This window comes from Balaenoptera ricei, chromosome 6, assembly GCF_028023285.1.
Source record: "Balaenoptera ricei isolate mBalRic1 chromosome 6, mBalRic1.hap2, whole genome shotgun sequence".
Taxonomy (NCBI): domain Eukaryota; kingdom Metazoa; phylum Chordata; class Mammalia; order Artiodactyla; family Balaenopteridae; genus Balaenoptera; species Balaenoptera ricei.
The window spans coordinates 115588458-115610626 of record NC_082644.1 but is presented as its reverse complement, the minus strand read 5'-3'; the positions used below and the strand labels follow the sequence as shown (position 1 = coordinate 115610626).

General features: G+C 54.2%; 1 protein-coding gene across 3 annotated transcripts; it reads right to left on the bottom strand.

Annotated features, from left to right (window-relative positions):
• Positions 1–1121: 1121 nt before the first annotated feature.
• Positions 1122–17646, bottom strand: URM1 (ubiquitin related modifier 1). 3 transcript variants are annotated; one of them, XM_059925743.1, is made up of 5 exons: positions 17560–17646; positions 13408–13478; positions 5353–5434; positions 3799–3847; positions 1122–1391 (listed from the first exon to the last, which is right to left on the bottom strand). In XM_059925743.1, the coding sequence occupies exons 1-5, from the start codon at positions 17592–17594 to the stop codon at positions 1368–1370; spliced, it is 261 nt and encodes an 86-aa protein (XP_059781726.1). In that variant the 5' UTR covers positions 17595–17646; the 3' UTR covers positions 1122–1367. The 3 variants fall into 3 exon arrangements, with proteins under 3 accessions (XP_059781726.1, XP_059781724.1, XP_059781725.1); XM_059925742.1 differs by lacking the exon at positions 1122–1391 and adding an exon at positions 2341–3436; XM_059925741.1 differs by lacking the exon at positions 3799–3847.
• Positions 17647–22169: the final 4523 nt, after the last annotated feature.

Sequence of the window (22169 nt, the reverse complement as noted above, 5' to 3'; positions counted from 1 at the left end):
CCACGAGTCCAGCAGCCCGGACCCCGGGTTCGGAAACGCGACCCAGCCTCGGGTCCCTGTTTTCCGGATTCCCGGCGAAACCGGGGAGCCCAGGCTGGGGGCGGGGAGAGGGGAGTCGGGGGTTCCCCGGGACTGACAGAGGAGATTCCCCCGACCTGGGGCGGCGTAGAGACCCAACGCGGGCTACTCTAGGGACCCCGGGCCGCGATCGAAGGAGACACGCGCCAGGGGCGACCGGGATCCCCACGCAGGGTAGGGATCCGCGTGCTTGCTCGTCCACCTTACCGCGGGATGGGCCGCGACTGCCGAGCATCTGCGAGGTCCGCGAATCTCCGGAGATCTGGTCCGGCGCTTTTAAGGAGCGAGGCGGAACCCCGCAGGAGACCGGGGCCCTGAACTCGGGGGCTTCGCCACTGATTGTCCAAACGCAATTCTTGTACGAGTCTGCGGCCAACCGAGAATTGTGGCTGGACATCTGTGGCTGAGCTCCGGGCACGACAGGGGCGGGAGCCGCAGGGACCGAGCTCAACGCGGGCGAGACTCCTCAGGGTGGCGGCTGGCTGGCCCCAGCGCGAGGATCGCGGCCTTAGCCAGGCGCGCGAAGGAGGGACACCGGTCCCTGTCACCAGCGCCGCCATCCTCCTCCCCTCGTCGTCGTCCTCGTTCTCCTCCTCCTCTGCGGGTGACCAGTCCTGGCTGGCGGGGTCCTCCAGTCGATAGCGTCGTTCTTCCCTTTTTCAAATTTCGGCCGGGAACGAAGCTGGCACGCCGCGGCGGGGCCCAAATGTGGTCCGGGGAGCTCGCCCTCGGCCCGAGCCGCAGAAAGTCCGGGACGAAAGAAGATGCCGGCGGACTGCCCTTGCTAACTTGTTTTGAATTGATTCTAACCCATCCTCCCCCACCAATATCCCCTAAGCAAGCCTAAACCGACCCCTAAATCCCAAATAAACCGACCCCTCCCGCCAGCCACTCCAGACCGACCCATGGGCTGAGCCTCCTCCAGCCGCTGCTGCTGGAGTGGGAGAAGCGCCGGGAATGATGCGCTCATTGCCCCAGAGGGGCAATCGCCTCGGCTTTGGAAATAGAACTTGGACAAACGAATTCTTTTCATTAAAGACAAATTTTTGGAGATAGTGGGGTTTATTTATTTGTTTATTTCCTCAGAAGTGGGTTCAGGAGTTGCGGGGTGGGGGGGGGCAGTCGGGTGTCGTCGGGTCTGAGCCCAGGTCATCTATCCCTGACCCCTTTCGCGCTCAAGCTGAAAATGACCCAAAATGCTTGGAGTGTGGCCCCGGCCAATTTCAGCCGTGATGCTGGCATCCCTCGTTGCGGTGGAGAACCTGGCTTCCCCAGCACGTCCTCCTGCCCTACTCCTCGGCATTGACTGCATGCTGTGGAGGAAGGGATATCCCGTTTTTACCCCTCCTCTCCCCAGTGCAGGCAGGAAAGGATTCCTCTCGCCCAGTTCCCAGGACTTGGAATCCTGTGGGGGTGGATACAGGGGCACTCCGAAGCTCAGCGGGGCTGGAGGCAGGAAGGCACTTCCAGGTTACAAGAATCGGGACAGGTTGATCCTTCAAGTGAGGCTGTCCCTTACCCTGTTCCCTAACATGCAGACGCTGACCTCAGCACCTAGTGCGGGCTGGTCATACAGCCTCTCCCTAGACAGCACCTGCACCCATTACCTCAACATGGCCACTCCCACACACACACACACACATACCCAGGGGGCCTCCACCTGCAGCAGTGCTGCAGAGAAGCTCACCAGCCCGGGGGTCGTCTGCCCACAAAGCCTTGAGAATGAAGTGCACACACCACCACCAACACTGTTAGGACAACCATTTGGCACTTTCATCTCCAGAGTGAGAGAAATTCCACCTTAAATTATTAACATTTAATGGAAAGCAAAGTTTGGGGGCGGGATGATGTTAATGCCCTAATTTTTTTTTTTTTTTTTTGAGGTCTCCCTCCAGCAAACAAAGCTTTTCCTCCAGGTCATGGGAAGTGGGGCTCTGCAGTCTTATCTATGCCTCCTCCGTCCTGAGGCCGCTGGCTGCAGCTGGTGGGACAAAGCCTGGCCTCGGACAGACGGGTAGGGAAGTATCTTGGGACCCAGACTGGTCAGCATAGACTGGCTCTGCCACCCCTTCTCCAGATGGCCCTATCACATCACCCTTTCTCGGAGAGTCTGGATAGTCTGATTTTCAACCCCTGCTCTCTTTTCGGGTGAAGGGCAGTTCTGAAAGCCCTAGGCTAAGGACAGAGAGGTTGGACCAGAGACCACGGCTGGGGGAAATGTGGGGTGCCACCGGTTTCTAAGGATGAAGTTCCAGGCAAGGCCAGTAAACAACCTAGTCTTTTATTTGCCCAAGGCCAGCTGTTGCAGGCACTGAGGCCCCAAGACTTCCAGAAGGGATGGAGGGAGGAGGGGTGAACCATCCTGCCTACCAGGTGCTGCCTGCCCCCATCCTGCTTCCTGCAGAAGGTGAGAGAGGAGATCAAGTGTACATTTGTGCCATCAAATATCTCCCCAGTTTTCAGATACTATAAAAATTCAGTTGTTGTTGAGGAGGAAACTGAGGCACATTGACCCCCCAAACCTCTATCTGCCAGTCCAAGGTTTAGCCCACACCCTCCTTCTCTCCCCCCTCAGCGGAATGAGCTGCATGCTGGCAGCCTTTTGCCGGGAGGAGGGTCTCAGGAGCCCATCTGGTGGCCTGTGTGGGGGGAGGCCAGCCAGGGTCAAGGGCTGTGGATGGGGGAGCAGGAGGAGGGGTGTGGCTGGAAGAGCAGCTGCTGTGTGTGTGGGGGCAGCACTGAATAGGGGACCCCAGCTGGGGTTCCACAATGATATCAGTGGGGGACAGGCAGAGCCCTCTGCTATCCAGATGGGGAAACTGAGGCGGAGACCCCTCCAATCTTTGAGAAGGGAGGGGCCTGCCATCAGCTATTCAGGCCCATTCATCTTCCCCCAGGAAGGCACCACGGCCCAGGAGCTGGAGTGCCTCGTCAGCGGTCACTCAGTGTTTAGACTGAGACACAGGAGTAGAGAGCTGCAGGGTCACCTGGCCGCACAGACCCCTCCACTCCTGACAAACTGAGGGGCACCCTCCCCCACCTCAGCTGCTGGGAGAGGCAGTGCCGGGCTCGGGTGCCTGCCCGCCTGCCTGCCTTCCCCTGCTCACGTGCCTGAGAAAGGCTCATTTTTAGCACCTGGCCTCTTTTCCCTGCCTGGAGGGAGCTCAGGGGACAGAGGAGGGAAGAAAGCAGCCAAGGGAGACAGGGAGATCTGGAAGCAGGGCCCAAGGGGATGTCTGATTGTTTTGTTCTCCCCACCCCAAGGGGGCCCAGGCACAGAGAAGGGCCCTCAGCCGCCGTGCAGCGTGGATATGAAGAGGATGCTGTCCTGGTCCTGAAGCTGGTAGTCCAGCTCACCCTGGTCCAGAAGAGAAATAAGGAGACCGTCAAGGGCACTTTTCCAGTTTCTTCCCAGGTGTTGAGAGGGAAAGAGGGGGAGCCTGGCTGCTCTGGGAGAGAAAGATAGAATCTACCAGAAAATAACGGGTACCCTATACATTAACTAGCAAATCTCCAGGGTGGAGGAGAGCTCATCACTTCCCCCAGCTACCCATTCCTTCCTCACTTGGGGTGGGAGACTCAAGTAGCCTCAGTCTGGAGGCCAGATTGGGACAGAGGATTACGCAGCCACCCTATCTGCGTCTTATGAGAGGCCCAAGGCTTTCCTACCAAAGCAGTGAGGGGAGCGGTTGAGGGAGGGCTGTCCCCCGAGGTACTGACCAGCAGTTCCCAGTCGGCGTCGTTAATCAGCACCAGAATCCCTGGCCGCCTGTGGGAAAGATGGTGGTGAGTAGCAGGGCGTGAAGGGTGGGAGCTGGCAGGGGCAGAGGCTTAGACATTTGGGCTGCAGGAGTGTGGTGGGAGCCTTTTCTCTCGAGGGTCCCCATTAAAGATCTCCCAGGAAGTGGAGGCGACAGGAAAGTCTGAGGGCCAGATGGAACACAGGTGCAAATTCCACTGCCACCTCCCAGACCTCGGGCAGGTCATTTTGTTGCCCTGAGCATCAGTTTCTTCATCTGAAAACAGGGTAAATCAGTGCCTTCCTCACAAGCTCTGCCAGAGGATGAAGTGGGATGATGCGTGTGAGGTGCTTGCTTGCCAGGGTCTAGCATGGGAACCACTGGTAGCAGCCTGTCTTTCCAGGGGTCTAACCTCACTGTCCTAGGCCTCCCGCATGCGTGTCCTGGAGAGGAGGCTACCTTGGCTTTTCTGAATCAGGGAAACCTGCCAGTGGCCCCGAGCCCCTGAAGGCCTGAGAGCAGCCCTGCCTGGAGTAAGGCAGGGTAGGCCGACATTTGGACAGGTACCTTAGCCTGGTTCCTGCTGGCAATGACCCAAAGAGCACTGCTGTCCTTGGGGGTGACCTCCACGACTGTTGGACCATGACCTGAGCCACAGGTTGGATGGCAGCCCTAGCCCCCAGGGCCTGCTGGTGAACCTCTGCTTCGAGGCAGATGAACAAGTCCCACAAGTGCCCTGGCCACTTCTGTGACATATCAGGCTGGCCTTGTTGTAGGAGTATAGTGACTTCATGGCACATGGAATCTGGATCCTTTCCTAGGAGGCTAAGCTGGGTCTGGGACAGATACAGAAGCTTTGGGCTGGACTAGGGGTGTCCCCAGTGAGCATGAATGTGCATGTGTGTGCACACGCGTGAAGTGACTCCCTGTAATCCTAGACCTGCGCTGTCCAGCCCGGTATCTACGAGCTACATTTAAATTTAAATTCCATTTAAGTAACACTGAACACTTAGTTCCTCAGTCACACTAGCCACATTTCAAGGGTTCAATATCCTCATGTGCCTAGCAGCTACCGTATTGGACAGCATAGACAGAGAACATTTCTATCATCACAGAAAGTTCCATGGGAGAACACTCTCCTAGGTTGTCAAGAGATGAGAGAGACCTTGGGTAGCATCTTTTCCTCAGTAATGTCTGTATGGAGAAAGTAGCTGAGGCCCAGAGAAGTGAAGTAACTTGCCCAAGGTTCCACAGCAAGTTTGTGGCAAGCAGAAGGCGGAATCTAAGTTTTTTGATAAATTTACCAGTCTCCTGACCCAGGTTTTGAAAAAAATCCCCAGCAGTCCAATGTGGTAGCAAGAAAACTGAAAATAAACTTCAACAGAGCTGGACAGAGCCAGCCTTTTCCTTGGAGGGCTAAGAAGAGGATAAAGGGAGAACAGGACCCAGAGAAGGCTGTGTTTGAACCAAGGACAGGGGCTCAAACCTCCTTCCCTTCACCTGCCCTCCTCAAGGAAGGGAGAAAGGGACTCACACGCTGTCTCCCTGGATGAACAACTCTGGCCGCTCTTTTAGCAAGTTCTTCTTGATCCAGACAAGGAGGTTCCGGATGTCCCCTGGAGAAGAAGGCACAAAACAAACTAATGTCAAATCCAAATGATTCTTGGCCCTCAGGGCCTTGCCTGGACCAGGAGGAAGTGAATATGGGGCTGAGAGGGCCTCTTTTAGACCAGGCTGTCATGGTCCCTGAACTAGTGGATTCCCAAGGTGAGGAAATGGACCTGGAGAGGCCAGTGACCTGCCGAGAGGTCTTCAGAGAAAAGTGGCATCTGGCACTGCTGAAAGCTTGAAGAAGAGGCAATGGGGATGCAAGGCAGACAGCAAGAGGAATGGTCACGTCCGAAAGGGTTGAGAGACAGACCTCCACCCACTAGCCCTTGAAGATGGTCTGAAACCGCCACGGGTAGGCTTCTGGGAGAGCCCCTCCACCTTTATCTCCCCAGCCAGTCCCAGATGGGGAGCATTCGGCTTTGCTCTTGGAAGGTCTGCATATATTTCCCTTTGTGAGGGAAGAAAAACAATTGCTGAGCCGATAACATCATTTAATTTCCTCTGACAGAAGGAGAGAAGGATCCTTCACCAGCCGGAGACGCTGACAAATCACTGCCCCTCTACTCCCCCTTCGCAGAGCCCTCCAGGCCAGGGGCGGCCACCCTGAAGAGGCAAGAGGTTCAGGGTCGAAAGGGCCTCTCCTGCTCAGCTGGACACTGCGATCTGCCTCTGTGATTCTGGGACAGCCACCAAGCTCTGTACATCATCTGGAGGCTCAGAGCCACCTGTCTCCCAGGCCTTCTCTCCTTTTCTGGGAGCCAGGTCCCAGGCCACGGCACACTGAAACCTGGCTCTACCGTCTCCTCGAAGGCTGTGGCTCTCAACGATCCACGGCTCAAACAGAGCATCCCTGAGGCTGCAGGAGTAGCCTTCTCAGAGACTAGCTGAGACGACAGCTAGTCTCTGAGAAGGCAGCAGGAGGCTGGAGGTTAGCCATCCCCCTCCTGAGTCAACATCTCAGAGGGGCCTCTGTCCTGGGTCCGTGCCTGAGACAAAGCTCAGGGACTAAGCTAGAGAAGGGCCCAAGCAGTGCCTTGGTTTCCCTGACTGGAGGTGAACTCCAGGCATGCAGGCGAGGGAAAGGCTGCTAATTAAGGAGAGGCCCAGTGCGTGTCACACACAGCACCAGCCTTGGGCAGGGTTTTAAGGCACTCAGGCAGGCTGCACCCTGGATGGACGGTTCACTCTGCTCTGTGCCAGCTTCCCTGGATTGTACGCCAGCAGAGCACAGGGCCATGGGCAAAGTGTCCACGGACTGAGACTGCGCCCTTCAATTTTAATTCCTATTTTTAAACAAAGCAGATGGGAGTCTTCACGGTCCCTGGAGCGGGCAGGGGACGGCGAGTGTTGCCTCCAACTAGCTGCAGTCCATTTAGACTCCTGGCTGGGCTCCTCCCAGAGGCCTGGGTTTCAGAGGTTTCCCCTTGGCCTCCATCTTGGAACTGTCTGGTGGGCCGCCAGCCCATACATCTTGTGGCCGCTCGATAGAGCCGCCGGGGTCTGACACATCCATCAACCAGCCCCGGCAGGCGGGGTTGTGCCTGTGTGCGCAGAGGCGCTGAGGGACTGACTGGGCAGTGCCGGGCCTGAGGGCCACCAGCTGCACCTCCACAGCCCCCGCTGGCCTGTTCAGAACCAGGACCCAGTTGGGTGACAGCCCTGGCTCCCTCCAAGAGGGGACTTCTGCTCCACTCTCGTAGGCTGGGGGTGGTGGGGAGGACTAATGGTCATGTCGGGGTCATCCAAGTGATGGCACCATCGTGGAGTCCCCAAGGGGTGGGCTGGGGGGGGGGGAGTCTGCTGTGGGTGCTGGCTCATTTATCATGATGCTTCTATTTGCTGAGGTCATTCCCTCCCTCCTCTGCGCCCCCCCAGGCCTGCCCACATTCTTGATAGCCTGTTACCATGGTGAGGCCACCGCATCACCACCCGTATTGTTCCCCCATGCCTGGATTTGGGGGCGGGGAGAGGTGGAACTCCCGGCTCCCTTCGCAGGCTGCAAGGGCCACTCCGCCTAGCCTGAAACACACCCCCAGGGACATCGTGCTAGGCTTGCCGAGGCCCAGACAATATGCAAATAGCCTCCAAGCCAGATGGTCGGCTTCCAAAGGCGCCCAGGGGAGGAGGAAGGGTTAAGCAGAGTCAGGGGCTGGTGGCTCGGGGATGGCTCTGGGGAATCTCACTTGCACCTTCCCCCTCTGTGTCCTCCTGCCTTCCCATTGCTACCGATGGTGGCTTCCCTCATGGGATCCCATGCAATCACTCACAAGACAAATATTTACTGAGCAGCTACTACGTGCCAGGTGCCAGGGAGATGGCGGAGAGCAAGGCGGACACAGAGCCTACCCTCATGGAGCTAAGAGGCCAGCAGGGGAGACAGACATTACTTAATTAGTCGTGACAAATGCTCTCTCCTTTGTGTGGGATCAGAAAGAGCTCTCCTGAGGATATTAACATTGAAGCTGAGGCCTGAAGGATGAGAAGGGTGGGATGGGGGAGTGTGCCAGACAGAAGTAAGAACATATGGGAAGACCTGAGGCAGGTTGGATTTGGCAGGTTCAAGGTAACAGAACAGAGAAAGCCAGAAGATCAGCCTGAGACAAGGCCAGAGATGTAGCCAGGGCTGGACTATGCGGGGCATGTGTGGGCCTTGAGAGGGGCTGCTTGGGAAGAGGCCTCTCCCTCCTCGGGAGCCCCAGGGGTATTTCCTGAGTGGGAGCCCCAGCATGCAGCAGGGAATCTCTCACACAAAACGCCCCTGAGACGTTTACTGAGCACGCGGACAACTGTGGACGGAGCGGGGGAGGAGGACTGGTTAAGAACGGGACTCAGCCCTGGGTTTGAGTTCGACTCCATCACTTCCTAGTTATATGACCTTGGGTAAGGAATTCGCTTGAGCTTCCTCTTTGTCAAATGGGAACAGTAAGAATGCCTCATAGTGTTGTTGTGAGGCTCAAATAAGATGGTCCACATAAAGCTCTTGGCACTGTGCCTGGCACAGCGATGCTGTAATGCTTCTATGAGCCAGAGGAAGAACCTGTACCCTTTAATCTCTCTTGCTGCCCTGAGCTTCCACATGCTCTGCCCAGGGGCCTGGCACCTCAAGGACATGCTTAGGAAGCTCTGGAGGGTGCGGTACAATGAACTATTGAACAGACACTGCTGGGACTGGCTGGGGTTTTCTGTGGGATCCACTACCTTTCTATCAGACCTGGAGAGGGAATGAGAGAATGGGGGCATTGGGAGAGTGGCAAGGGGGCCCCAAACACCAGCCTTCCCTTCACTTTAGATTTTCAAACTCCTAAGATGCTCCCTGGACAACCCAGGTGGAAGGAATCACACTCTGAGGGCAGGCAGCCCAGGGCAGGGAGATGAGCACCCCAGTGTAAGGTTTCCAGTGCAGGAAGCCTTGGGACCTGGCCTGCCTACTGGGGGAAGAGCAAGCGATGGGAGCTACTGCTCCCACGGCAGAGGGGTGAAGAGTTCGGGTTCTGGAGCCGGAGGGCCTTGGGCCGTGCACTAGATGGCCCTGGGTAGGACGTCACTTGACCTCGGTCTCAGGGTTATCCTCTAACAAATGGGGATAATCATCCAAACTCCTAATGCCAACAGCAGGCCCAGCAGTGTCAAACAGACCAGACAAATGCACATTTGCCCGCAGTGACTCAGGATTGCTTATCCTGTGGGCTGCCAGAACGTTCTCCTAAAGGCTGCTGGGAAAGGGGCACCACACATGCCCCTCTTAGCACGTACAAAGGCTCCCACCAGAATCCCGTGCCCCGGTGGATTTGTCCTTGTCTGGGGACAATCACCACCCACTGTGGCAGGGCCCCCATGGTGTCCTAGCTCTCTGGTCTCATCTGATATTGCATCCCGGCTGCGGTGGACCCTCATCCAGCCTCTTCTTGAAGGCCTCTGGGGAGAGCTTTTCTCCCAACCAGAAATCTGGCTTCCTCTCCCTGCCACTCACCGAGCCTGGCTAATCCCGGGGACCACGCCAACAAGTGTGGCCCCGCTTCCCCACACCATGCAGACTTGGGAAAGACGGATCCCCTACGTCTTCTCTTCCACAGGTTAAGCCGCTCCTGTCCCCACCAAGTCCACCAGGCTCCAGGACAGGGCTCTTCTGGGAGCCCACCCCAGGCCTTAGTTGAAAGGGGAGAAGAAAGAGCTGGGATGGGGGGAGTAAAAGACAAGAGAGGGTAGAGGGAACATCAGAGGGTCCATTTACAAGTGAATGGGGGTAAGAATGGAGCAGTTTGTGGGCTAAACTGGCCTCAGAAGGAGGTTTACAGATGTGCGTGGGGACGCTCCTCATTGTTTAATTAAGCAGAAAGTGGATCTTTTCAAAAGCAATTTTGCACAGGGACTGAGAGTGGTTGGGGGGAGAGGAGGGTGGTGGGGAGGGGATCAGCAAACAGGCCCCAGAGCAGAGAAAGGAACAGCTGGCCCCAGAGAGGCTGTGAAATGCATGCTAAGCAGTTTAAAGCGCCTGGGAGCTCCCCAGCCGCCCCTGCCTCCCGCGCCAGCCCCCCTTTAACACAATGGCAGGGCAGAGGGGCAGGGAAAGGTGAGGCAGATGAGTCTCTTCCTGGGGCCAAGGCAGGTAATGCCCACACTGGGACGGCCGAGGTTTTGGGTTTGCTCCAGGCCACTGACCAACCATGGGCTGCGAGCCTTGTGTTCAAAGGATCCTTGAGGCAAAAAAGCCAGCTCTCGGTAGCCAGTGCCCAAAGCTGGTGGGTGCCTCCCAACCCTGGCCACTCAAGGTCTATTCCATGGAGGTAGTGGTTAAGACCCACCCCCCTTTCCCCTGCACATGCAACTGCTCACTGGATCAGTGCACCCTGTTTCCCAGAACCATATACTTAGATCTGGAAGCAACTTTTCCAAACTGCAGATGTCAAACAGATAACCAGCTCACTCCAGACTAAATCTAGCCCAACCTCCCGTTTTACAGGTGGAAAAAAAGAGGCCTGCAGAAATAACTAATTTGCCATCGTGCGCTGCCAGGGCTCCTCTCTTGCGATCTCACCCACTTTGGCCTTGCCCAGCCTCTTCTCCCAAGTTGGCTGGGCTGGAAGCTCTCGCCTGGCCCAGGACCCAGGGCCCTGTTTAGTCCCCTTGTTTGTATGCCTTGTCACAATCCATGACCTTATGGCTGCTATTTTCTCTGCTGGAGTCTCCAAGACCTGCCTGGCCAAGTGGCAGCCCCTGGGCTGGGAACGCTGCCAGACGGCAGATCTGGGCACGGGCTTGGGGGAAGAGTGTTACTTTCCCAGTGGCACCAGGCCCCTGCCCTCCTGTTGGGCTCCGTGTGCCAGGGTGAGGCCTGGTAGCTGCCAACCAGCTCTGCAGCTGTGATGTGACTTACACCTCTGGGCACAGAAGGGCAAAAATGGAAGCCAGAGGTAGAGATCCACAGCCAAGGGCCCAAAACTGAGCACATGGGCCATTTCCGCTCGCCTCTCCTGCCTCCTTTTCTTTATTCCAGAGCGGGGAGGATAGGCCCCCACCTGTTCCCTAAGCAGTAGATGGGGCATCTAAAACCTGGGTCTCAGCCCAGCCTCCCTACTTGAGTAACTCTGGACAGGTCACTCTCTTTCTCTCTCTGTGAGGTTTGGTTTCCTTGTCGATAGATAATATATACTGGGCTCATAATGAAAATTGAAATAAGTAGCTGTTGGAGGCATGAAAAAAAGTGTAAAAACTGGAAAATACACTGCACGTTTGAGATGTTATGTAATTCAGGGAACCTCTTGGGATAAATGGTAATGGGTTAGTGGTACCATGCAAGGACGGCAGCGACCTTGACATCTGCTTCTGAACCCCAGCTCTGCCATTTATATAACAGTATGACCTGGGGTAAGACTTTTGACATCTCTGGGTTTGGGTTTCCACTTTTTAAAATGGGAATAATAATGATAGCTACCACCTAAGAATTTGTGACAATTATTGGTACAACCAGCTGGGGCTTTGCCTACCATGCCACACTCAGCCTGTGCCCCTTATGACACTGGCCTTCCTTCAGGTCCTTGACCACCCCAAGGCCTTCTGCCCAGAAGTACTCTGTACTTGGAGTGGGCCCCCTGCATCTCTACTCTCCCTCCAATTTATTAGGGTGGCTTCTTTTCATTCTTCAGGCCGTAGCCTCAAGGTCACCTCTGTAAAGAGGCCTTCCCTTACCACCTGTTGTCTCATTCAAAGCACCTTTCTGTTCTCCTCATGCCAGTGATGACCACTTGTTCAGTTACGCATTTGCGTGTTTACTTTTTCACTGCCTGGCTCCACTTCCGTTACTCTGTAAGCTCCATTAGGGCAAGAACCATATCTGTTTTGCTTACGACTAAATACCCAGCAACTAGTACAGTGCCTGGCACAAAGGAGACATTCAAAAACACGTGTGCCAACTACAGGAAAGAATAAAGTACTTACTTCCATGCCTGGCACTTGGTGCCAATGAATGAATGAAAAGGGGCTGGAATGATTAAACTCAGGGACTTGCATGCCAAGCAAAAGCAGGGGGAAATAAATCATAACTTGTGATATTTTAATACCTTCCCAGATAAGTCTTTATGGCTGAACCTTTGAGAGGCTTCTGAGAGCCCCTTGTTCTCTACCAAGGCTGCATAGCCATCTGTCAAACTAAGAAACCATCGCCTTTATCATCTTGGGTCTTCCCCACCAGGGACCCAATCCCACAGTCCTGACATTTAACCCCAGCCTAATGCCCACACCCAGCTCCAGGGGGCAGTGCCCTGTCCCTTAGTGAGTGTCCCCCGGCCTCTGAATGTGGCACACAGACCCGCCCTATGCCATTGCTCTCCAACCCAAGGGAGGGTCAGAAACAGCTTTGGTAGCCAGTGAATCTGGGCAGTAATTGTCTGACTCTTGGCAGATGCATGTCCAGCCCCAGTAGACTCCTGTCGAACCTCACTTGACCATTTTCTACTGCTCACCTCCAGGAACCTCATTCCCCTGGCTCCTCATAGAACCGATTTCCTCTTCTTCCCAGAAGTATCTCAGCCCTAGGCGAGACGGGCGCCCGTCCCTGAACATTCTGCTCTTGCTAGGATCCACTGCTAGGGCTGCAAAGCACCTCCCCAGTTGCAATGTCCAGCCCCTGCCTCTAGGTTACACTGCTATTTACCCAGCTGGACCTCTGGAAATCAACTCCTCACTCCCGCCCCCCGTCTGAAGGCAGGGTCTGTCTCCCCAGTGCCTGGTACATGGTCTGCAGCATGGGAGGTGCTCAGTGCACATTCGCTAAAGAAAGGTGAACAGGTATTTGAATGAACACATAGAAAAACCCCCGTCTCCCTTAGTCAACCTCCCTCCTCCAACCTCCTTTCTGGCTGGATGCTTTTCTTCTCATCCAAATCCTGTTCCCACCATGTAAGCCCGTGTGCATTGTTCCATTCTTGACGAAGGTTACCTCCTTCATGAGGACATCTCTCTGCTGCCATCCAGTGCATGGTACAGCTGGCTGACACCTTCCAGCAACCCTGAGAGATAGGGATTACCATCCCCACTTCACAGATAAGAACACTAAAGCTCAGAAAAGTGAGGTGACTGGCCTAAGGGGCTAAGGGGATTCAAACTCAAGTCTGTCCAGGGAGTTCCCTGATGGCCTAGTGGTTAGGATTCCGGGCTTTCACTGCCATGGCCTGCGTTCAATCGCTGGTTGGGGAACTGAGATCCCACAAGCTGCGTGGCGCAGCCAAAAAAAACCAAACCAAAACAAACTCAAGTCTGTCTGAATACAGAACCCGCACTCGTAAGGACTAAGCTAGGCCATCTCCTCCCTACAAAGCTGGCTGATTGCGGAGAGGATGTGGGGACAACTTGGTGATCTCTCTTCCTTCCTCCCCACTGGCCAGGGAAATTCACCCATTCTCACTTGAACGGGGCTGAGCGACCCTGTGGAGCAGCTCCTGCCCAGTGGCCCCCAGGGAGGGGCTCAGAAGCCCATACTCACAGGGTTCCTCCTGTCCAGGCAAGGTGACCTGATGCTTCTTCACACCGTCAAACAGGAGCTCCGCACCGCCTCTGCAAAGGAGGGCCAGAGAAAGAGCTGGGTGAGCTCCTGCAAACTCCTCAGAGACTGAAAACTGAGGAGGAGGTTGGCTCCAGAGGCCCAAGAGATGCAGAGACCAAGGTTCAGGAACACCCTGGGTACCAGCGATCAAGCCTCAAATGTGGCTTCCTGATGTGGTAAAGCAGGAGAGAAACAATTTTTATTAATATTTAAGTATCCAAATTTGCAGATTCTTGTTTTTATTCCTCTGCCTTAGTGCACAGGGGCAGAGCACAGGCTTTGGAGTTGTGGGCCTTGAGATGGAGACCAGGCTCTACCTGCGCCTGACGGCGAGACCTTGGGCACGTGACTTCATCTTCTGAAGCCTTAGTCTTTCCATCTGCAAAAATGTTGAGAAGCTACCATGTGGCACACTAGAGACCCTGTGTATCCAGAGGTTTCCTCTGGCTTGGCGATGCTTTGAAATTTCCCGGCCTGTGCCCCACGCCCATCCCCGCTGCTGGCCTGGTGGGCGCACCACAGTGCTGTAGGGTAAGAGACCCCACTGGGCTTAGCAATAACCCTGCCATTTGCTACAACATTCTTCCTCTCATTTCATCTTCAGGGACTCCCAGGGAAGGCGGGAGGGAGGCGGATATTATTAACTCCAACCAGTGGAGAAGCAGACTGGGGCCAGGAGAAGTTATGTGACGTGTCCAAGGCCAGACAGGCAGTGGCTGAACTAGGATTTGAATTCTAACTGGTTTCTGGCAGAAACAACCAAGACTCCCCCCCAAAGGTCAGGAAGCCCCTTGAGGGCAGAGTCTGGTTCACTTCTGTGTGCCAACACCTGGCCAAGGGAAGACTGGGACAGCAGAGATGCTCAAAGCCAAGTGCAGAAGCCAGGGCTCAGGATGCAGACACTTGGGCTCTTTCAGTGCCCCACACTGCTCCTCCCCCCGGGTCTCTCCATTCCCGTCTCAGACTTCACGTGGATCTTAACTGAGAAGGCCTTAGCAGACTTTTGATGGATGTGATGCCTCCCACCCCACCACCCTTTCCCAATTTCAGAGAACAGAGATGTCCTGAGACAGTCCACTGGGAGGCAGAGGCAAGGCAAGCATTGTCATGGGGGAAACATGGGGCGACTGTCATCCAAACAAGGTCACGCTTTGTTGATGCAGAAATGTGGAGGGGGAGAGGAGGCCCATCTGTGGTCGTGCACAGGGCCATTTCAGCTGCAGGCCCGCACAGAGCGTCCATTTATCCCCTTCCAAGAGCCTCGTTCTCTCCTGGGTGGGGGCTGGCACATGCAGCAGCTGGGGTGGGGGAGGGTGGCAGGCAAGGGGCGACAGGAGTTGGGGGTCAGAGGAGTGGGAACTGGAAGCACGGGGATCCAGGCAAACAACTCAGATCGGCCAAACCTGGTGGTGCCAGGCTCAGAGGCCAGGGCTGTTTTTCCCTTCACAAGCGGATAAAGAACCAGTCTGGCTCAGAGAGTGACCTGTCACTGCTGGGTTCACTAGCCCTCGAGGGAGGGGTTGGCATTTTTGTTGTCAGCACATCTGGAGGGGAGGAAGGTGCATGCCCAGCCTCTAGAGTGATTCAGGGAGGCAGGAGGGGCCTGTTTTGGTCCCAGAAGAGAACCAAAGCCAGCCTCTTATGTTCTACAGGATTTGCTATTCAAACGCAATTAAGGCATTACAACCTAAGATACCTGTCTTTCCGCCGCTCCCCAGTTCTCGGTGGGAGGTGGCTGTTGGTACCAGTGACTGGTACAGACATTCCCACAATGGCCTTCACTTTTTCTAGTTTATCGTCATCTTTTTACCTTATATATTTTTATTTTTATTTATTTCCCCTCTACCTGCTGGCCTGGTACACAGCAGGCACTCAAGAAATATTTGATGAATGAATGAAAATGCCCATTTCCCTCACTTCTTCTCTGACCGCAATGGCATTCCCTCCCTTTGCCAATACCTACCTCCCAGACTAAAGGAGGAGGAAAAGGGAGAAGGAAGAGGGCATCTCACATCTGTACTACATACTCTGCATCCTCTGTGACCTGAGAAAATGCTCTGTTCAGGAGGCAAGATGAGGATGGCAGAACTGGTCAATGACAAGAGGGAGAAAGGTGGGCGAGGTCTTCTAGAGCGTCTATCAGACCTGGTGGGGCTGAGGGGACCATATCTGCTCAGGGGAAAGAGGCAAAGGCCTAACCCAGTCTCTTCAAGGATTGGAGTGGCACTCAGGGACAAAAGGGAGAGAATGATGGGCAAGGCAGCTTCTTTGCACATCTACTTAGGTTCAGAATAAAGGATGAAGGAAGTCTGCTAAGAGACGTAGGAAATGAAAGAAAGGCCGGGGCAACAAAAACATTGAGACATTGAGACATGCATTGAGACAGAGACAAAGAGGGAAGGAATCTGGGCTTGGCATACATATTGGGCATTCTTGCTTCCCGAGAAGCTGCAGTTCTCAGGGGACACTGGGGTGGTGGGTGAAGGGAACGCTGTCTTGCCTTGCCAGGGTTCACTACTGCTCTTGGGGGTAAGGGAGGCTGAGATGGTCAAACCAGAAAATGGGTGCTCAAGCTAGTCTGTAAGCTCTGCAGGGCAAGGACCATATCTTCCTCATATGACTTCCCCATTGCTGCCAGCACAGAACCTAGCAAACAAGACATTTCTGAGAAACAAATGCCATGTCTGACTCAGTGAGCATGACAGGTAAGCCGGCTGTAGATAAGCCTTAACACTGGCAATCTGCAGCTTCTCCCTCTTCAGCTCTGCTGAGGCCTGTCAAAGCAGCAGGGATCCTCCTAGAACCCCCAGGCTATGGGGGGCATAGCTGGGCAAAAGGTCAGAAAAGCAATAGAGTCAGGAGGCCAGACAAACATAGTTCTAATTGGACCCATGGGGCCAGACAATATCATCAATTAAAATGCAGTTAACATTCATGAGACTACCCCCTTGTAAGGGCCAGAAACGCTGAACGCTGGAGGGCATGGACAAAGTTCTATTTATCTTTGTATCCTCTGTGCCTGGCTCACCGCCTGGCACATGGTAGGCACTCAATAAATGACTGGTGAATGGACTATGCAATGAAGGAAAAACATGAAAGAAACTGGGGGCATCCAATGGAAGGAAAGGCATTTATGGGCAGAGGTTTTAGATTCCCATCCCGGACTTTTCCTTTCACATAAGCCTTGTCTTGTTTATCTTCACACACAAAGACAAATCTAGTCCCAGCTTTTCCACGGGACTCTGGAAATTATATCACCCATCTCCTAGGGTCTCAGCTTCTTTGCCTTCTCTCTAACCTCTGCAGTTTCTCTCAGCTCTGAAATCAGATGAAAAACCTTCTGTTTGTAGGAGGCAGAAGACAGTGGCTTGAGGAGACTTCCTCCCTCCTCTGTGTTTCTTCAGTTACTGGTGTGTGTGCCCCAATCCTGCACTTTTCATCCTGTGCATACTGTACTGTCATCAGGGTTAGTCTCCTCCGCTGTGCTACCTCACTTAGCCCCGTACCACCACCTGACTCAGGAGCTGCAAGAGGCACTCAGTAAGTGACTGGTGAGTAGCAAGTTTACGGAATGTACTGAAAGGGTTTCAGGTCTGTTCAACACCCCCAAATCTTGGGAAAGGGAGGAAAGGAATCTCGTCTTGGCCACACACCCCACGAGAAACAAGGCTCCAAGAACCGTGAAAACGGAAATTGCTGCCAGAAGAAAGAAATCAGGGGGTGAAGGTGCTCCTTCTCGATCCGAGGAACTCAGATACCAGACACACGGGCCTGCTCCAAAACGGGGTTGGCAAAGAAGGTAGAGAGGCCGCCCGCTAACCGCCAGGCCTTTTGAGTCTGGCAGGGCTCAGGGTACGGAGGAGTGCCCAGACCGCACCTCCACGCCCCGGCGTGCGCCTCTATTCCCGGACATACGGCCTCGTGGCCCAGGCGGACCGAACCTCTCAAGCTCTCCGAGGCGGGTGCCATAGCTCAAGGAAGTCGCCGGGAGCCTCGGCGATTCGGTCGTGACAGGCCCCAAGGCAGAGGGAGGGGAGTTCCGAGCCCGACGACTTCAATCCATCCCCACGGCGCCCCAGCTCTGTGACTCACCCGAACTCCACCTCCACAGACAAGGGCGCTGCCATGTTGAGGAAGCCGAGCTCACAGGAAACTCTCTTCAACTTCCGACGCTACTGCCTCGTTTCCGGTTGCCGCGGACGGAAGAGGCGGTGCCAGGGAAACGCTCCTGCTCAGCTATTGGAGGGAGGCCTGGAGCAGGGAGCTGAGCTTGGAGGATAGTGGGCCCGGTTGAGGACCTTTGAGTTGGTCCTTTTGTGCAGTTTAGGGTTGAGGCTCAAACAACCAGGGCGGGCAGCGACTGGCATGAGCCACAGCTAGGCGGAGGAGAGCCCTGGCATCTTGGTGCTGAGACTGTGAGCCACGTTACAGTTTATCTTGCATTAGTTACCAGTTCTCTTCAGTGCGCACACCGCTTGGACGAGCCCGTCCACTCGTCTTGAATTATAAGTGACCCCCAAATCTTTATTTCCGGCCCAGAAATCTCTCTCCTGAGCCATCGACTCGCAATCCAACCGCCCTGTCGATTTGGATTGCACTCGTTCAACAGATATTTATTGCACGTCCTCCGTGTGCCTGGCATTTTGGTTGGTGCTAATGGATGCGGGGGTGAACGGGATAGGCAAGGTTCCAGCCCTTAGGGCACTCACAGTCTAGTGGGGGAAACTAATCAAATAAACATACGAGTCATGCTAATAAATGTAAAATCTCAAACTGAAAAATGATCTGGAATTATAAGAACTTCAAAAAGAAAATGGATTGGACTGGACTTGGGCTGAGCGCTAAAGCCTGAGTAGAGCTAACTAGGTGGACGTGAGGGGAGAAAAACCTCTGGGAGCATTCCAGCGAGAACAGACGGTGCAAAGACTCTGGGTGGGAGAACGTGCTGGAGCACCAAGAGAAGGTGGAAATTGGGGAGCAGAGGGCCTGGAAAGAGATGAGGCTAGAAAGGTGGGCAGGGGCCAAATCATGCCTTGCGAGCCAGGTAAGAATTTCAGTCTCTATTCTAAAAGCAATGGTAGACCTTGGAAGGATTTTGGGGTGTGTGTGTGGTGTGTGTGGTGTGTGTGTGTGTGTGTGTGACATTATTAGAACTGTGTTTTAAAATATCCTTCCTGGGACTTCCCTGGTGGTCCAGTGGTTAAGACTCTGTGCTACCACTACAGGGGGTGCGGTTTCAATCCCTGGTCGGGGAATTAAGTTCCTGCATACTGTGAGGCGTGGCATATAAATAAATATATACATACATAAATATATTTTAAAATATCCGGGCTTCCCTGCTGGCACAGTGGTTAAGAATCCGCCTGCCAATGCAGGGGACATGGGTTCGAGCCTTGGTCCGGGAAGATCCCACATGCCTCAGAGCAACTAAGCCCGTGCACCACAACTACTGAGCCCACGCGCCACAACTACTGAAGCCCACGCGCCTAGAGCCCGTGCTCCGCAACGAGAAGCCACCGCAATGAGAAGCCCACGCACTGCAACGAAGAGTAGCCCCCCAGCTCACCACAACTAGAGAAAGCCCGCTCGCAGCAACGAAGACCCAACACAGCCAAAAATAAATAAATAAATAAACAAATAAATAAATTTATTTAAAAAAAACAAAAAAACCTTCCTGGCTGCAGTGTGGAGAACGTTTGGGGGGAACAGGGAAGGAGATAGGGAGACCACTGCAGCCTGTTACAAAAGCCCAGGGCACAAAAGGGGTGAAGTGGATCTCCCAGGGCATCTAAACCACACTTCCAAAATCGAACCCAGCATTAGTAGAGTAGGTGGGGTAGCCTGGTGGTTAAGGGTGGATATAAGGATGCAGTCATCACTAAGAGCTGCCAGCTTTACATCCAGGTCCCACCACTTCCTGCTGTGTCTTTGGTTAAGTCCCTAACATCTTTGTGTCTCAGTTTCCTCATCTGTAAAATGAAGATAGTAACAGCCCCCATAGGGTTGTAGTCAGAACTAAGTGAGTTCTTGGCACAGTGCCTCGCATCCTAAAACAGGCTCCCCGTGTTCCCCATCTCAAGGATACCACTGCCATCCACAGAAACACCTCAGCAAGACACCTTGGACATTGTTCTTAATTCTCTTCCACACCCAGACAGTCACCACATTTGGACTCGTCTCCTTGTTAAGCTGATTTTGCAACCCCATGTTCTTCCACCACCGCCACCCCCATCACCTCTCACCTGCACCTGCTCCTCTGGCCTGCCTGCCTCCCACTCCCTCCCTCTGGCCTTGGCTTCCTTGTACAATTCGACTCCACAGACAGCCCTGAGCGCCTTCGGTGTATCAGGCACGGTTCCAGGGCACTGGCAAAATGAGGGCAAATGAGACACAACCCTGGTCCTCGAAAAGCACAGAAGAATCCTGTGGTAAATGGAAAGGCCCCAGTGGAAACTGTGGAACTCAGTTTCCCCAATCTGTAAAGAAGGTTTTGGGGCCAAATGATCTCTTAAGGTCTTTTCAGCAAAAATATTCTAGGGAATTCCCTGGCGGTCCAGTGGTTAGGATTCTGCACTTTCACTGCCAAGGGCCTGGGTTCGATCCCTGGTTGCGGAACTAAGATCCCACAAGTTGCACAGTGAGGCATTTAATATATATATATATATATATATATATATATACACGCACACATACACACATGCACACACACACACACACACACTCTCACATATTCTAAGATATTTCCACCGGCTCCTCTAAGGGCTGAGCTCTAGAAACCTTGCCTGATTCATCCTAGAGCCTTAGCTCATAATAAAGAGCTTTATACATTGTAGAGATTTGGTAAGTGCTTGCTGAATGAGTTAATGAATGAATGCATGAGTGAACACATATCAATCCCATGCTCAAAGTCATTTAATGTCTTCTCTTTGCCAACAAGGTAAAGGCCTCTGATTTTAGCCCACCTCTATTAGTTGAATATCTTCTAACCCTATGAACCGCTGCCTCCTGAGGCTGGAATGGGAAAGCTAAGGAGCTTTTGAAAAGCTTCATCCATTTGACAAACATTCATTGACCACCTATTAAGTGTCAGGTCCAGTGCTGGTGCTGGGAACACAATGGTGAACAAAACCAAGGGGTCCCTGCCTTCCTAGGGCTGATGTTTTGGAAAAAACACAGATGTGAAAATAGACCACACAGTGCAATCAGTAGCATGAAGGGGGAACACGGGGGCCTGTGGGAGCTGGAGGAGGACCCTGTCCAGCCCTGAGGTTAGGCAAGCCTTCCCAGAGGAAGTCACATCGAAGCCCAAGTCCCAAGGAATTGTGGGAGGTGGAGGTGGGCAGTAGAGGGCATGTAGAGAGGCCAGAGGAGTGGGAACCCTTCCCACATTTCAACAGGCAGGGGGGCCTCCAGTTTCTCCTGGCAAAGCCCCAGAGACTGGGAGCTCACTTCTCAGTAAGTCAGCCCACTCTGAATGCCTGGCTCTCATTCTTAGAAAGTCCTTTCTCCTGACCCCAAGCCTACCCTACTCAACCTCCTAATTAGTAACAATAACAGTTTAACATATTATACTCATTCAGCAAGTACTGACCCCCACTCTGCCTCTGCCAGGAGCTTCACATGCATGACCTGATTGATGCCTCACAGGGGTTACTATTAGCGCCATTTTTCAAATGTGAAAACTGAGGCTGAGAACCGGTGACTTGTTCACGGACCCCTACGTGTCAGGCCTCGACCCCAGGTTGTTGTGCCTTCAGGATCCCTGACCCTCACTGCGTCCTTTTGGGCTTGGCTCACCCAAATGCCTTCCCCTGGGATCCACGCAGAAGAGGGGCTTGGGCCCCAACCCCGTCCCTCCAGCAGGCTGGCTAGCCGGGTGTTGTCCTCCATCCCCTCTGAAGCTCCTAGGGAGACAATGGCGGGGTCTGCAGGGGAGACGAGGGCGCGGGGGCCCCCCTGCCCGCTGCCCTTTGTCTCCCCGCCTGCTCCCCTCGTGCGCCCCGGGAGGCTGGGAGGCGCCTCTTGCAGGCTTCCACCTCCCATTCTTGTGCTAATTGGGTGTCAAGCTGAGATCAGTGAGAAAGAAATCCGCCCCGGCTCGGGTTAAACTGCCGCCAAAGATGAGGGCTGAGCCCAGAATATCATTAGGCCGGGAGGAAGCAGGGCCCCCTCCTCCAGGGGAGGGGCTGGCCACGCATTCAGGCCCCTTTGAAAGTCACTCAGTCGCCCCTTCCCTTGCCGCCAGCGCCTCAATAGGCCCCTCAGAGGTATTTAACCTTCTTCCCAGGGATTGAAAGTGATACACCAAGCACTGGCCTGGGCAGCCACTCGCCTGTCTAAGGGTGGTAGGACCTCTGGGACGCTCAAGGCAGGCCCCTTCCAGCCTCCCCGGCCCAGCCTGCAGATGGGAACACTGAGGCTCTGGGAAGGGGGCTTGCATCCCAGCACTGCTATTCACAGGCCCTGTGGTCTGTGGAGAGACTTAGCTTCTCTGAGCCTCAGATTCCTCATCTGTGGAGTGGGGATAAAAATTTTAGCTGCTCTGTGTTACGGATTTAATGAAATAACGCACATAAAGTGCTTGGTCTCACGTCCTGCACATAGGAGGTGCTCCACACGCAGTGGCTGTCAGCAAGTCGAAGGAAATGGGTTTGGCCTGATACGAGGATTACCTAGCTGAGCTCCCAGTCCTCAAGTGTGCA

Bases quoted from the DNA above. Each gene is read 5' to 3' on its own strand.
- URM1 (XM_059925741.1), bottom strand. From the start codon at position 17,594: ATGGCAGCGCCCTTGTCTGTGGAGGTGGAGTTCGG. The intron at 13,479-17,559 runs GTGAGTCACAGA...CCTCCTTTGCAG, and splicing joins TCTGTGGAGGTGGAGTTCGG to AGGCGGTGCGGAGCTCCTGT. The intron at 1,392-5,352 runs GTGAGTCCCTTT...CTTCCTCCACAG, and splicing joins TTCATCCAGGGAGACAGCGT to CATGCAGTCAATGCCGAGGA.